Source organism: Mustelus asterias, chromosome 3 (genome assembly GCF_964213995.1).
Source record: "Mustelus asterias chromosome 3, sMusAst1.hap1.1, whole genome shotgun sequence".
Classification (NCBI taxonomy): Eukaryota; Metazoa; Chordata; class Chondrichthyes; order Carcharhiniformes; family Triakidae; genus Mustelus; species Mustelus asterias.
In genome coordinates this window covers 145,103,131-145,119,591 of record NC_135803.1, presented here as the reverse complement: position 1 = coordinate 145,119,591, position 16,461 = coordinate 145,103,131, and the positions used below count along the sequence as shown (strand labels likewise).

At 45.0% G+C, this 16,461-nt stretch overlaps 1 protein-coding gene and 1 pseudogene across 3 annotated transcripts in view; both read right to left on the bottom strand.

The window, feature by feature from the left end:
* The window catches only part of LOC144491685 (hyaluronidase-like), a 62,084-nt gene extending 45,876 nt beyond the window's left edge, over positions 1 to 16,208 (bottom strand). For 2 of the 3 annotated variants that reach the window (XM_078209856.1, XM_078209858.1), the window contains exons 1-2: positions 16,135 to 16,208; positions 11,902 to 12,021 (exon numbers count right to left, since the gene is read on the bottom strand). In XM_078209856.1, coding sequence (XP_078065982.1) covers positions 11,902 to 11,976 — 75 coding nt within the window. In that variant the 5' untranslated portion in view covers positions 11,977 to 12,021; positions 16,135 to 16,208. Of the gene's footprint in view, positions 1 to 1,660; positions 2,593 to 11,901; positions 12,022 to 16,134 lie in introns of those variants that run through there. The other variant, XM_078209857.1, reaches the window with a different exon arrangement.
* On the bottom strand, positions 14,380 to 14,504 carry LOC144491997 (U2 spliceosomal RNA; annotated as a pseudogene).
* Positions 16,209 to 16,461: the final 253 nt, after the last annotated feature.

Here is a 16,461-nt window from a genome sequence, read left to right as displayed (position 1 = left end):
TCATTAATATAAATGACAAATAACAGTGGAACCAGCACCGATCCCTGAGGCACACCGCTCAGTATTCCAAAGTGCAGAGGGATCTAGGTGTTCAACTGCACGAGTCACAAAAAGTTAGAATGTAGGTAGAGCAAGTAATTAAGAAGGCTAATGGAATGCTGTCCTTTATTACAAGAGGAATTGAACATAAAAATAAGGATGTTATGCTTCAGTTTAAAGTCCAACAGGTTTATTTGGTCGCAAATACCATAAGCTTTCGGAGCACGGCTCCTTGGTCAGATGGAGTGGAAATGTGCTCTCAAATAGTGCAAACAGACACAAAATCAAGTTACAGAATACTGATTAGAATGCGAATCCCTACAGCCAGCTAGGTCTTAAAGGTACAGACAATGTGGGTGGAGGGAGCATTAAACACCGGTTAAAGAGATGTGTATTGTCTCCAGACAGAACAGCTAGTGAGATTCTGCAAGCCCAGTATTCTGTAACTTGATTTTGTGGCTGTTTGCACTGTTTTGAGAGCACATTTCCACTCCATCTGACGAAGGAGCTATGCTCCGAAAGCTTATGGTATTTGCTACCAAATAAACCTGTTGGACTTTAACCTGGTGTTGTGAGACTTCTTACTGTGTTCACCCCAGTCCAACGCCGGCATCTCCACATCATGCTTCAGTTATACAGGGAATTGGTGAGACCTCATCTCAAATACTATGTGCAGCTTTGGCCTCCTTAAGGAATGTGTTGTCTTATAAGGCAAAGTTGGACTTACTGGGCTTGTTTCTGCGGGAGTTTAGAAGAGTAAGGGGTAACCTGATTGAAGTATATAAGGTCCTGAACAGTCTCGGCAAAGTGGACATGGAAAGAATGTTTCCTCTTGTGGCCAGAACTAGGGCACACAGTACCAAGGGTCCCTCTTTTAGGACAGAGTTGATTTTTTAATTCCCTCAGTGGGTTGTGCGACTCTGGAACTCGCTGCCTTCGAAGGTGGTAGAGGCGGGTAATTGAACATTTTTAATGCAGAGATAGATAGATTCCTATTAGGCAAGGGAGTCAAAGGTTATTGGGATAGATGGGAATGTGGAATTTGAAACACAAACAGATCAGCCATGATCTTATTGAATGGTGGAGCAGACTCAAGGGGCTGATTGCCCCAATCCTGCTCCTATTTCATATGTTTGTGGTACATGTGATTGATTCCACAACAGTACATATGTAGTTCCACAGAAATGCATTGTGATTTGAAACTAGTTCCAACAGTCACTGTGCAGGAAAACAAAAGGACATCTGTATGCCTGAAGCATTTTGGGCAAAAGCACTGTATTCATTACACCTATCTCTTCTGTTTGAGTCTTGTTTGCACACGTTATGCAAAAGGGTATAGGACTGGACAAGTTAAGAAGAAAACAACAATCCCTTTTGTACTTCAACGTGGAAGGAAATTTAATTGATAATCAGTAACAGATGCAAAGCATGGTAATATCTAAAGGAAAGTTAGAAAGAGAAAAATGGAGAGTGTGGTGACACAGTCAGTTCTCGTCTGCTTCCACTTTCTTAGGAAATACAAGACAGATTTTAAGAGCACTGTGATTTGAATAACATAGTTTCAAAAATACATCTGAAAACATAGTCTGCATAGTCTAACTTTTAGCAGCATTTAACTTACCAAGTGGTGAAATGCCAGTGTGTTTGGGAGAGTTATCCTCGGATGGATTGCAGGAATCAGTGAACAGAACTACAACATAACTAGAACAACCTTGGCAGGGAAAAGGTTTCGGAACGACTTAAGCTGCAGGAAGTGACTAAGATACCTTGTGACAATCATAAAAATATATTTCTGAGCAAATCCCTTTTTCAACTTTGTCAGAATAAATACACGCAAATGCCATTTTTTTAATTTGGTCACTGTTCAGTATTATGATTTGAAGTGTAAACTCACAATCAGAAAGATAATTTCTTTGAGCCCAGAGAAGTTGCATTAAACTTTGTTGTACTTTTTATTTTTAAAGTTTATATTATATTGAATGGGAAACTAAAAGTCCCAACCACCATTGTTACAAATGATTATAAATCAATTACTCTTGAGATATGATTATTTTGGTAATTAACACAAGGACAATTTTTACTTGAACAGTGGGTGAACGGACATTGGAAAGATTGTTCAACCCAAAATCTTCCATAGTATGGAACCACTTTTATTCAATTTCAAGTTGAATTTTCCCGCCTCGCCTGCATCAAGTCCTGGCTCAGTCGCAATTTCCCACATCTCAGCATCCACAAAACTGATGCCATTTGTTTTGGCATCTTCAACTACCTTGTCAGTTTGCACTGATTTAATCCATTGACATTCTTACTGCTCAGCTGAATCCAGAGCTGTGTGTTAAATCCCACTCACAAGATAGGAGCTTCCATTCATTGTGTGCCCAATTTCAAGTTCAATCAGATGAACTTCCATAAAGATGGAGTTTTAAACACAGGATTAAGTATCACAGAATCCCTCCAGTGCAGAAGGAGGCCATTCAGCCCATTGAGTGTGCACCGACTCTCTGACAGAGCATAGAAACTAGAAGCAGGAGGAGGCCATTCAGCCCTTTGAGCCTGCTCTGCCATTCATTTTGATCATGGCTGATCATCGAATTCAATATCCTATCCCCCCCCCCCCCTCCCCTTGATCCCTTTAGCCCCAAGAGCTATATCTAATTTCTTCTTGAAATCACACAACGTTTTGGCCTCAACTACATTCTGTGGGAGTGAATTCCACACATTCACCACCCTCTTGGTGAAGAATTTTTTCCTCACCTCAGTTCTAAACGTTTTACCTCTTATCCTCAAACTATGACCCCTAGTTCTGGACTCTCCCACCATTGGGAACATTCTTTCTGAATCCACCCTGTCTAACCCTGTGAGGATTTTATAATTCTATGAGGTCCCCTCTCACTCTTCTAAACTCCAGTGAATATAATCCTAACCAACTTCGTCTCTCCTCATAGTCAGACCTGCCATCCCAGGAATCAGCCTGGTAAACCTTCACTGCACTCCCTCTATAGCAAGGACATCCTTCCTCAGATAAGGACACCAAATCTGCACATGATACTCCAGATGTGGCCGCACCAACGCCCTATACAATTGCGGCAAAACATCCCTATCCCTATACTCAAATCCTCTCGCTATGAAGGCCAACATACCATTTGCCTTCTTTACTGCCTGCTGTGCCTGCATGCTTACTTTCAGCATCTTACCCAGGCCCACCCGCCCTGCCCTATCCCTTTCACCCCATGCATTTACCCTGCTAATCTCCTAACCTACAGATTATGGGACACTAAGGGATAAGGTAGCATGGCCAATCCACCTAACATGCACATCTTTGGATTGTGGGAGGAAACCGGAGCACCCGGAGAAAATCCACGTAGGCACGGGGAAAACATGCAAAGTAAGTGTGAGTTATGCCCAAATATGCTTACGTTTGTGTTTTCCGTTATCTTTTATGTTGGTTCAAGATTCAATTTGCCTGAATCATGTTCTCAAACTGGTCATGCCCTCCAAGTTGGAACTGAGAGATTCCACTGATTGCACATATTCCTGAAGACTTTTCAAATTGTGTTCATTTTCTTAGACCCACAAACCACCTCACATGCACATCTTGAAAGATTTTTAATTCGGAAATATCTAATTTACTAAGAAGCTGACAAGTGTATGCAAATTAAGTTATTGAATGGATCTATAGAATGTTGCTGCTCACCAACTCCCTTTCCCGTTCGCTGCCTCCCTTGTTCCCTCGGTTGCTTCCTGCCCTCTTGCTACCCCTCTGTTCAGCCCTCATTCACAGGGAAACTGCAAGTTGGAAGGGACAGTTGGCGAGCAGCAGGGAAGGGGAGGACGAGCCACAGGGAGCAGCGACAGGAAGAGACGTCAAACAGGAGGGAGGCGGCACAAGCTTTCATATCACAAAGAGGGCCGAGGAATTCCCTCTTAGTTGCTGGGGATCAGTACAGGGAGGTTCACAGCCTTCAAAACAGTAACTCTCCCACCCATCCACCCACCCACACCCCTCGCTCTGGGGTCACATGCTAATCTGAGATAAAGAAGTGGTTCCTGAGGGCTGAAGGACATGATAGCTATCACATTGCACAAATGTGAAGGAGACAGTAATGCATCACCTCGCATTTGTCTAAATTAAACTCCATTTGCCATTCATCAGCCCACTGGCCCAATTGATCAAGATCCCGTTGCAATTGGAGATAACTTTTTTCACTGTCCACCATGCCACCAATCTTGGTGTCATTTGCAAACTTAATAACCATGCCTCCTATATTCTCATCCAAATCATTAATATAAATGACAAATAACAGTGGACCCAGCACTGATCCCTGAGGCACACCGCTGGTCATGTGATACGTGGGACATGTAGGACCCTCAAGTTATAGAAAGGATATTATTAAACTAGAAAGAGAGCAGAAAAGATTTACTAGGATGCTACCGGGACTTGATGGTTTGAGTTATAAGGAGAGGCTGGATAGACTGGGACTTTTTTCTCTGGAGCGTAGGAGGCTGAGGGGTGATCTTATAGTGGTCTATAAAATAATGAGGGGCACAGATCAGCTAGATAGTCAATATCTTTTCCAAAGGTAGAGGTGTCTAAAACTAGAGGGCATAGGTTTAAGCTGATAGGGGAGAGATACAAAAGTGTCCAGAGGGGCAATTTTTTCACACAGAGGGTGGTGAGTGTGTGGAACAAGCTGCCAGAGGTAGCAGTAGAGGCGGGTACAATTTTGTCTTTTAAAAAACATTTAGATAGTTACATGGGTAAGTTGGGTATAGAGGGATATGGGCCAAATGCGGGCAATTGGGACTAGCTTAGGCGTTTAAAAAAAGGCAGCATGGCCAGGTTGGGCCGAAGGGCCTGTTTCCATGCTGTAAACCTCTATGACTCGATAAGTGGATGAAAAAGATCCCATGGTACTACTCCAGAAAGAGCAGGGGATTTCCTGTCCAACATTTATCCATCAACAAACATCACTTATTTTTGATCATTTACCTCGTTGCTGTCAGTGGGACCTTGCTATGCATAAAGTTGGCTACCATGTATCCCTGAATTACAATAATGACTGGACTTCCAAACTACTTCATTGCCCATGAAGCACTGTGGGACATCCTACGGTCATAAGAGGCGCTATATAAATGCACTTTCTTTCTATAAAATGCATATTATTAGCTGTAACAATCATCAAGTTTACTTATTCGTGTCACAAATAGGCTTACATTAATACTGCAACGAAATTACTGCAAAACTCCCCGAGTAACTACATTCCGGTGCCTGTTCGGGTACACTGAGGGAGAATTTAGCATGGCCAATGCACCTAACAAGCACGTCTTTTGGACTGTGGGAGGAAACTGGACCACCCGGAGGAAACCCACGCTGACACGGGGAGAACATGCAGACTCTACACAGGCAGTCACCCAAGCCGGGAATCGAGCCCGGGTCCCTGGTGCTGTGAGGCAGCAGTGCTAACCGCCGTGTCACCATGCCGCCCAGATTGATCAAGGTATCTTGCACAGCAGAGGAATTTTATATGAAACAGAATGACTTCCACCATTTCTCCATACACAATTTAATCAACCGGCTGCGTGATCAAGAAAACAGCTGTGGTTAGCTTGACTCATTTCATTCAAACAATATCTTCCAGTTGCAAACGTTGATTAATGTGTGGTTTGAAAATGGGGAAATGCATTAACGTATCACTTTTTGACTTTCCACAAGTGAAAGGCAGATTTCATCAAAAGGAAATCTCCCAGTTGCTCATTGAGTTTATCCAGTGAACAGTTCAGCTGAAGAGATCAAGGAAGTCTCAATTCAAAGCCAGTCTGTACTCAGCTTACTCAGCCAAGGACTGCTATAGTTAGGCTCTGTAATTCTGGGGTTCGAGAAAGGAATATTGGCCAGGTTGTTTATATAGCAGCTATATGGCAAAGATTAGTGGGAACCTAGAGGATTGGGAAATCTTTAAAGGTCAGCAGAAAACCACAAAAAAAGCTATAAAGAAAAGTAAGATGGATTATGAGAGAAAACTAGCTCAGAATATAAAAACAGATTGCAAAAGTTTCTACAAATATATAAAATGAAAGAGTGGCTAAAGTAAACATTGGTCTTTTAGAGGATGAGAAGGGGGATGTAATAATTGGAAATGAGAAAATGGCTGAGGCATTGAACAGGTATTTTGTGTCGGTCTTCACAGTGGAAGACACAAATAACATGCCAAAAATTGATGACAGGAAGGCTGTGGCAGGTGAGAACCTAGAAACTATTATCACGAAAGAGGTAGTGTTGGGTAAGTTAAAGGTAGACAAGTCTCCTGGTCCTGATGGAAAGCATCCCAGGGTACTAAAAAGGATGGCGGGAGAAATAGCAAATGCACTAGCGGTAATTTACCAAAATTCGCTGGACTCTGGGATGGTTCCCGCAGATTGGAAAACAGCAAATGTAACCCCACTGTTTAAAAAAGGCAGTAGGCAAAAGGCGGGTAACTACAGGCTGGTTAGCTAAACTTCTGTTGTAGGGAAAATGCTTGAATCTATCATCAAGGAAGAAATAGCGAGACATCTGGATATAAATTGTCCCATTGGTAAGACGCAGCATGGGTTCATGAAGGGCAGGTCATGTTTGACTAATTTGGTGGAATTCTTTGAGAACATTCCATGTACAGTGGACAATGGGGAACCTGTGGATGTGGTGTATCTGGATTTCCAGAAGGCATTTGACAAGGTGCCGCACCAAAGACTGCTTCATAAGATGTATTAGCATGGATAGAGGATTGGTTAACTAACAGAAAGCAAAGAGTGGGGGTAAATGGGTGTTTTTCTGGTTGGCGATCAGTGACTAGTGGTGTGCCTCAGGGATCAGTGTTGGGACCGCAATTGTTTACGATTTACATAGATGATTTGGAGACCAAGCATAGTGTGTCAAAATTCACAGATGACACCAAGGTGAATGGCAGAGCAAAGTGTGCAGAGGACGCTGAAAGTCTGCAAAGGGATATAGATAGTCTAAATGAGTGGGCGAGGGTCTGGCAGATGGAGTACAATGTTGGTAAATGTGAGGTCATCCATTTTGGTAGGAATAATAGCAAAATGGACTATTATTAAATTGCAACATGCTGCTGTGCAGAGGGACCTGGGTGTCCTTGTGCAGGAACCTCAAGGAGTTGGTTTGCAGGTGCAGCAGGTAATTAAGAAGGCAAATGGAATTTTGTCCCTCATTGCTAGAGGGATGGAGTTTAAAAACAATGAGGTTATGTTGCAGCTGTATAGGGTGCTGGTGAGGCCACACCTGGAGGACTATGTACAGTTTTAGTCTCCTTACTTGAGAAAGAATATACTGGCACTGGAGGGGGTGCAGAGGAGATTCACTAGGTTGATTCCGGAGTTGAGAGGGTTGGCTTATGAGGAGAGACTGAGTAGACTGGGACTATACTCATTGGAATTCAGAAGAATGAGGGGAGATCTTATGGAAACATATAAGATTATGAAGGGATAGATCAGATAGAAGTAGGGAAGTGGTTTCCACTGGCGGGTGAAACTAGAACTAGGGGGCATGGCCTCACAATAAGGGGAAGCAGATTTGGGACTGAGTTGAGGAGGAACTTCTTCACACAAAGGGTTGTGAATCTGTGGAATTCCCTGCTCAGTGAAACAGTTGAGGCGACCTCATTGAATGTTTTTAAGGCAAGGATAGATACATTTTTGAACAGTAAAGGAATTAAGGTTTATGGTGAACGGGCGGGTAAGACGAGCTCAGTCAATGAAAAGATCAGCCATGATCTTATTGAATGGCAGAGCAGGCTCGAGGGGCCAGATGGCCGACTCCTGCTCCTAGTTCTTATGTTCTGCAGGGAGTGAGAGGATCCCAGGTGATGCCCGAGTCAGGTTTGGTTGTGATGCTAAACAATTCTCATTGTCAAGACACAGAGTAGCAGGAAAGTTTAAAAACCAGGAAGAAAAACAAATGTCTCCACGTGTTGTCTTGCTGTAATGAGTAGCACTAATAAAGCATGCAGGCCTGGATACTGGGTGAGCATAGGACTGAACATGTTGTATTCTACAATGAATCTCAGTCCCAGGGAATCACTGCAGGAGTGCCTCATACCCAACTATCTTAGCTGTTTCATCAATGACCTTCCCTCCATCATTTGATAGCACCTTCCAAACAAACACCTGACAGGACAAGAGCATCAGATGCATGGGAACACCATCACCTGCATGTTCCCCTCCCTCCACATCACAAACCATCCTGATTTGGAACTTTTCGCCATTCCTGCATTGTGGCTGGGTCAAAATCCCTGAATTCCCTCTCTAGCAGCACTGTGGGTGTACCTACACCATATGGACCGCAATGGTTCAAGGAGGTAGTTCACCACCCACCTTCTCAAGGGCAGATAGGGATGGATAATAAATGCTGACCTAGCCAGCGACGCCCACATCCCTTGGATTAATTTTTAACAAATACAAGATGCGCTGCAGAAACACACCAAGGTTCCTTCGACAGCATTTTCAAATTTGCGATCTCTGGCACTTAGAATCTACCACCGTGGGCTCATCACCACCTGCAAACTCCCCCCATCAATCCATCCTGACATGTAACTATAACAGCATTCCTTCAGTGTCACTGGATCAAAACTACTTTCCGAATGGCACAGTAAGAACATAAGAACATAAGAAATAGGAGCAGGAGTAGGCCATCTAGCCCCTCGAGCCTGCCCCGCCATTCAATAAGATCATGGCTGATCTGAAGTGGATCAGTACCACTTACCCGCCTGATCCCCATAACCCTTAATTCCCTTACCGATCAGGAATCCATCCATCCGCGCTTTAAACATATTCAGCGAGGTAGCCTCCACCACCTCAGTGGGCAGAGAATTCCAGAGATTCACCACCCTCTGGGAGAAGAAGTTCCTCCTCAACTCTGTCTTAAACCGACCCCCCTTTATTTTGAGGCTGTGTCCTCTAGTTTTAACTTCCTTACTAAGTGGAAAGAATCTCTCCGCCTCCACCCTATCCAGCCCCCGCATTATCTTATAAGTCTCCATAAGAACCCCCCTCATCCTTCTAAACTCCAACGAGTACAAACCCAATCTCCTCAGCCTCTCCTCATAATCCAAACCCCTCATCTCCGGTATCAACCAGTAGGTGCACCTGAATCCAATGGTGGTTCAGGAAGGCGGCTCACCACCACCTTCCCAAGTGCAACTGGGAATGAGAAACTAATGTTGACCTTTCCACAACACTTATTTCCCACAAAAGAACTAAAAAGCCTGCCACTGCATCTTGTCAACATTAACAATATGATGTGGAGATGCTGGCGTTGGACTGGGGTGGGCACAGTAAGAAGTCTCACAACACCAGGTTAAAGTCCAACAAGTTTATTTGGAATCACAAGCTTTTGGAGCACTGCCCCTTCCTCAGATCAGTCCACTCACTCACTCACCTGATGAAGGAGCAGCGCTCCAAAAGCTCGTGATTCCCAATAAACCTGTTGGACTTTAACCTAGTGTTGTCAGACTGATTAACAATGTGGTACAGAAGTGTTGTCTGTGCATTTAAAATGTACCCCAACATTTGCCTGAGTAGGGAGAAAGAAAATGAGGAAAAAGGAATAATCGATTCCCACCACCACCTCACAGAATCATGGACACACAAAGCAAGTTTTGGCCATAAACCCTGGGTCAGGCAGCACCTGTGGAGAGAAACAGAGTTAATGTTTCAGGTCGATGACCCTTCATCAAACTGATCAAAGACAGAAATGTTTTGAGCAAGTGAAAGGGAGGAGGGGGAGGAAGAACAAAAGGGAAGGTCTGTGATAGGATGGATGGGAGAAGGGATTAAATGACAAAAGGTTTCATGGTACAAAAGCCAAAGGAAGTGGTGATAGAACAAAGAACAAAGGGCGGCACGGTAGCACAGTGGTTAGCACTGCTGCTTCACAGCTCCAGAGATCTGGGTTCGATTCCCGGCATGGGTCACTGTCTGTGTGGAGTTTGCACATTCTCCTCGTGTCTGCGTGGGTTTCCTCCGGGTGCTCCGGTTTCCTCCCACAGTCCAAAGATGTGCGGGTTAGGTTGATTGGCTATGCTAAAATTGCCCTGAGTGTCTTGGAATGCGTAGGTTAAAGGGATTAGTGGGTAAAATATATGGGAGTAGGCCCTGGGTGGGATTGTGGTCGGTGCAGACTCGATGGGCCGAAAGGCCTCTTTCTGTGCTGTAGGGTTTCTATGATTTCTATGAAAGAAAATTATAGCACAGGAACAGGCCCTTTGGCCCTCCAAGCCTGCACTGACCATGCTGCCTGACTGAACTAAAACCCCCTATCCTTCCGGGGACATATTCCCATCCTATTCATGTATTTGTCCAGACGCCCCTTAAAATTCACCATCATATCCGCTTCCACTACCTCCAGGCACCCACCACCCTCTGTGTAAAAAACCTACCTCGTACATCTCCTTTAAACCTTGCCCCTCGCACCGTAAACCTGTGCCCCCTAGCAATTGACTCTTCCGCCCTGGGAAAAAGCTTCTGACTATCCACTCTGTCCATGCCCCTCATAATCTTGTAGACTTCTATCAGGAGTGATGGGTACAGCAAAGAAACAAACGCTCTCTTCTCAAACAGTATAAATGTGCTTTCTCCTACATTGGTATTATTGCAAATTGTCCTGATGAATGCAAGATGAAAAAGTTTGACAGAATGTCTCTTTATTCAGCAATACTCAAGTTGATAATTCAAAGTAACACTTATACCACACAACTGCCAGGCATGACCATCTGCAACGAGAGACAGTTAACCAAAAACCCTTCATATTCAACAGCGTTCCAACCATTGAATCCTCATATTCTGGGGTGGGGGAGGGGGTTAGCATTGACCAGGAACTTAACTGGATCATAAACACTCTGGCTGCAAGAGTTGGTAAGAGCCTGGGAATTCTGGAGTGAGTAACTCACCTCCCATCTTCCCAAAGCCTGTCCACCATCAGGAGAGTGATGGAATACTCGCCTGGGTGAGTACAGCTCCAACAACACTCAAGCGGTTCGACACCATCCAGGTGCACCGTGGCAGTAGTGTGTGCCAGCTGCAAAATGCACTGCAGCAACTCGCCAAGGCTCCTTCGACAGCACCTCCCAAATTCTCAAACTCTACCACCTCCCCTCCAAATCACACACCATTCTGACTTGGAAATATATAACCGTTTCTTCACTGTCACCAGGTCAAAATCCTGGAATTCCTTATCTAAAAGCACTCTTGGAGAATACCTACACCACAGGCATTGTAATGGTTCAAGAAGGCAGCTCACCACCACTTTCTCAAGGGTAGCTGGGTACGGACAGTACTCGTTGGTCTTGCCAACTGCGACCATATTCCATTCAAAAAATATTTGGCCATTTATTCCCCACTGATCCTTTTACTTTTCCAGGAGACATTAATGGTCTCTGGGCTTCCTCAAGCTGTGAGAGGATATAGAAGCTGCTGTCAAAACTATCAGGAGCAGAGAAGAGGCACTCTTATTTGGAGATAATTATTTCAATCACAAGAGGTGAATTGTGATTGATTGACTGCTGTGTAGTGCTCCAACTATCAGATCTGTGTAGACAATGTTACATGGTGTTCAGGAAAGCCAAGGTGAGGTGGAACATTAACATTAAGACATGAACATCGATGTAAAATGAACCAAAACACTTCACAGGGACATAATCAGACAAAACTAACACATAGCCAAAGACATTTGGACAAAAGCTTGGTCAAAAACATAGGATTTAAGCGACTTCAAGGAGAGGGATGGGGGGTTTTGGGATTCATGACTTTTATTTTAAAGATATTGACCCATTACCCAAATTTAGTCAATCACTTGGACAATGAACTTACCTCAATCTTTCCTTCACCTGGCTCTGCACATCTTCCACTCGACCCTGTAGGCCGTCCGGCCCCTGTCTTGGACATAACTGCGACAACCAGAAACCTGTCATCAGCCAATGGGAGGCATGCCTGCATCAGGGCAAGATATTAATGAGTGAGCAAGTCTGCAGAGTCGGCAACTCACCATTAACGAATGGGAAAATTGCAAATAAAAACGCCTTTGATTATCGGATTTCTACAAACATTTCAGGAGGGCTAGAATGGGCTGTGGATTGACCAGGGGAAAAGAAAAATATTAAAACATGTCTCAACAGTCTCAGTTAACAAGAGCAGAGAAGACAAGACACATTTAAAATTTGCAGACGAGGCAAAACTTGGAAGTATTGTGAAGCAGTGAGAGGATATAGGTTAGTGGAATGGACGGTATTTGATTTGATTTATTGTCACATTAACACAGTGAAAAGTATTGTTTCTTGCGCGCTGTACAAAGCATACCGTTCATAGGGAAGGAAAGGAGGGTGCAGAATGTAGTGTTATAGGCATAGTTAGGGTGTAGAGAAAGGTCAACTTAATGCAAGGTAAATCCATTCAAAAGTCTGAGGGCAGCAGGGAAGAAGCTGTTCTTGGCAATGCAGAGAAGTTTGGAATTATATATTTTGATAGGAAGAATGAGGAGAGTCAGTATAAAATAAAGGATACAATTTTAAAAGGGGCTCAGGAGCAGAGAGACCTGGGGCGATATAGGCGCAAGTCATTGAAGGTGGTATGGCAGGTTGAGATAAGATGTGGAGATGCCGGCGTTGGACTGGGGTAAGCACAGTAAGAAGTCTCACAACACCAGGTTAAAGTCCAACAGGTTTATTTGGTAGCAAATACCATAAGCTTTCGGAGCGATGCCCCTTCGTCAGATGGAGTAGTTGACCCATTACCCAAACTACTCCATCTGACAAAGGGGCATCGCTCCGAAAGCTTATGGTATTTGCTCCCAAATAAACCTGTTGGACTTTAACCTGGTGTTGTGAGACTTCTTACTGAGGTTGAGATAAGGCAGAAGGATTTTTAGATTTTACAAATAACATAGAAACAAGGAAGTTTTCGTGAACCTGTATAAAACGTCAGTTGGGCCTCAACATTGGGCTTTAGGAAGGATGGGAAGGAACTGAAGTAGGAAAACATTTACAAGAATGCTGCCAGGGTAAAAGACAGTTACATCAGTAAACCGGTGAAGCTGGGGCTGGTCTCCTTGGAAAAAAAAAAGAGAAATCCACATCAAGAGGAATCTGAACGGATCCCTGTTAATTTTTAACTGGGACCCCTGTTAATTTTAAAGGGGAGAAACTGTTCCTATTGGCAGAAGGGTTGAGAATCAGAGGGCACCAATTTATGGTGATTGGCAAAGAATCAGAGGTGACATTTGGAAAATCGTATTTACGCATCAGGCAGTGAGGATTTGGGATGCATTGCCAGGGACCCGGAGTTATAATTAAATTGTGGCTTTCAAAGGGGAATTGGATAATTATCTGACAAGAACAAATTCGCAAGGGATCCAGAGAAAAGGTGGAGGGTTAGGACTAGATCTTACAGAGAGCGGGCATAGAAATAAGTCAAATGACCTCCTGTGCTGTACCAGCTCTGATTCTGAATAGGGCAAAAAGGACAATGAAAACAAACTGTCACAACTAAACAACAAACTGTTGCAACAAGAGCTAAATACTGCGCCAAGTGGCAGGTCATTCACAAATTATTTTGTATGTTGACATTTCTGATTGCAGGCACTAATGTGTGAGCTCTATTCTCTGGCATTGCTAATGGTGGTGGGTTGGTGGGGTGAGGAAGCTCAGTTGGCTGGAAAGCTGGCTTATGATGCAGAGCGACACCAACAACGTGGGTTCAATTCCCATACCGGCTGAGATTATTTGTGAAGGTCCTGACTTCTTTAAGGTTTTTAAAGTTTATTTATTAGTGTCACAAGCAGGATTATGTTGACACAGCAATGAAGTTACTGTGAAAATCCCCTGGACGCCACACTCCGGTGCCTGTTCGGGTACATTGAGGGAGAATTTAGCTTGGCCAATGCACTTAACCAGCACGTCTTTCTGACTGGGAGGAAACCGGAGCAGACACGGTGCAGACCCCGCACAGACAGTGACCCAAGCCGGGAATCGAACCTGGGTCCCTGGTGCTGTGGGGCAGCAGTGCTAACCACTGTGCCACCATACCACCCATAAACTTTAAAAATTCTCCGAAGAGGAATGGGTGCACCATTCCTGGAGACACTGCAAGACTAGGTTGATGCTTAGAGTGGAAGAAACAAGCCCCTGTTCCACCTCACTGTCCCAAAAATCAATTTAATATTTGGCCCCCAGATAGTGGACATATCAGATATTTAGGTTTTAAAGTTTATTTATTAGTGTCACAGGTAGGCTTACATTAACACTGCAGTGAAGTTACTGTGAAAATCCCCTAGTTGCCACACTCTGGCACCTGTTTGGGTACACTGAGGGAGAATTTAGCATGGCCAATGCACCTAACCAGCGTGTCTTTCGGACATATATTAAACTGATTAAGAACAGAAACTATACTTGATCTTAGCCAAAAGGCCAAGAAGCAATAGCTCAACCATGCCTGACGGCGATCCTAAGGTTAAAATCACCTTAAAGGGGAGAGCGGACTACAGTCATCTGGGGTTAGGGTGACTTCACCTTACTTTCAGTGACAACTACATGTTTCTCCCTGACATTTTTGATCCCTGGTTTTATAATGTCACATACATTGTCCATGTCTCAGCAATTCCGAATTCTACATCTATTTTGCCAAACACTCGGCTTTCTGCTGGGTTCCTGGTTTTGTCCACACATAGGGCACCACGGTGGCACAGTGGTTAGCACTGCTGCCTCATAGCGCCAGCAACCCGGGTTTGATTCCCAGCTTGGGTGATTGTGCGGAGTTTGTACGTTCTCCCAACGTCTGCGTGGGTTTCCTCCGAGTGCTCCAGTTTCCTCCCAGAGTCCGAAAAACGTGCTTGTTAGGTGCATTGGCCATGCTAAATCCTCCCCCAGTTTACCCGAATAGGCACCGGAGTGTGGCGACTAGGGGATTTTCAGTGACTTCATTACAGTGTTAATGTATAATGTGGAGTTGCCGGCGTTGGACTGGGGTAGGCACAGTAAGTAGTCTCACATCACCAGGTTAAAGTCCAACAGGTTTATTTGGTAGCATGAGCTTTCAGAGCACTGCCCCTTCATCAAGTGAATCCAGGACATTGGGGAGACGACCATGCAGAGAATACGACAACGGATGAATGGACACCGCTGGATAATCACCAGGCAGGAGTGTTCCCTTCCTGTTGGGGAACACTTCAGCAGTCGAAGGCATTCAGCCCACTCAGCATTCGGGTAAGCGTTCTCCAAGACAGCCTTCGCGACACACAACGCAGAATCACTGAGCAGAGACTGATAGCCAAGTTCCGCACACATGAGGACGACCTCAACCGGGATCTTGGGTTCATGTCACACTATCTGTAACCCCCACGACTTGCCTGGGCTTGCAAAATCTCACTAACTGTCCCAGCTGGAGACAATTCACACCTCTTTAACCTGTGCTTAACCCTCTCTCCACTCACATTGCCTGCAGCTGTAAAGACTTGATTACCTGTTAAGACTCACATTCCAACCATTATCTTGTAATTGAGTCTGTGTCTATAACTGCTCTGTTTGTGAACCCAATCCCCCATTCACCTGATGAAAGGTCAGTGCTCCGAAAGCTGGTGCTACCAAATAAACCTGTTGGACTTTAACCTGGTGTTGTGAGACTGTGAGCTGACTTAGTGTACATTAGTGTAAATAGTTACACAGTGTTTACAGCCCAGTATTCCACTGGTCACAGATTCTCAGTGCGATCCCGGCTGGATTATGTTCCTAATCCTGGGAGCGCGGCTTCCTCCCAAACCCCTTCAGGAAAACCCGAGGCCATTTCCCACAGGAGAGGCCTGGCTCCAGGCTGAAGCCTCGACCTCCCGCCCCGCTGGCACCACAAATTATAGTGATGTGGAGATGCCGGCGCTGGACTGGGGTAAACACAGTCAGAAGTCTGACACCAGGTTAAAGTTCAACAGGTTTATTTGGTAGCAAACGCCACTAGCTTTTGCTACCAAATAAACCTGTTAGACTTTAACCTGATGTTGTGAGACTTCTTACTGTGTTGACCACAAATTATTTGCAGTGATTCCCAGCAGATACTAACGTGTTCATTTCGTGACCGCTCTCCCTGGGCCGCCACGGTCGGAAAAAGACCGTGCCTGACTTAAAGATGCAGCGCCGCCAACTGGGGGGGGAAGAGCGGAGCGGGTCCGCCGGAGACAGCGCCGCCAACTGGAGGGGAAGAGCGGAGCAGGTCCGCCGGAGACAGCGCCGCCAACCGGAAGGGAAGAGCGGAGCGGGTCAGCCGGAGACAGCGCCCACAACCGGAGGTAAAGAGCGGAGCGGGTCCGCCGGAGACAGCGCCGCCAACCGGAGGGGAAGAGCGGAGCGGGTCCGCCGGAGACAGCGCCGCCAACCGGAGGGGAAGAGC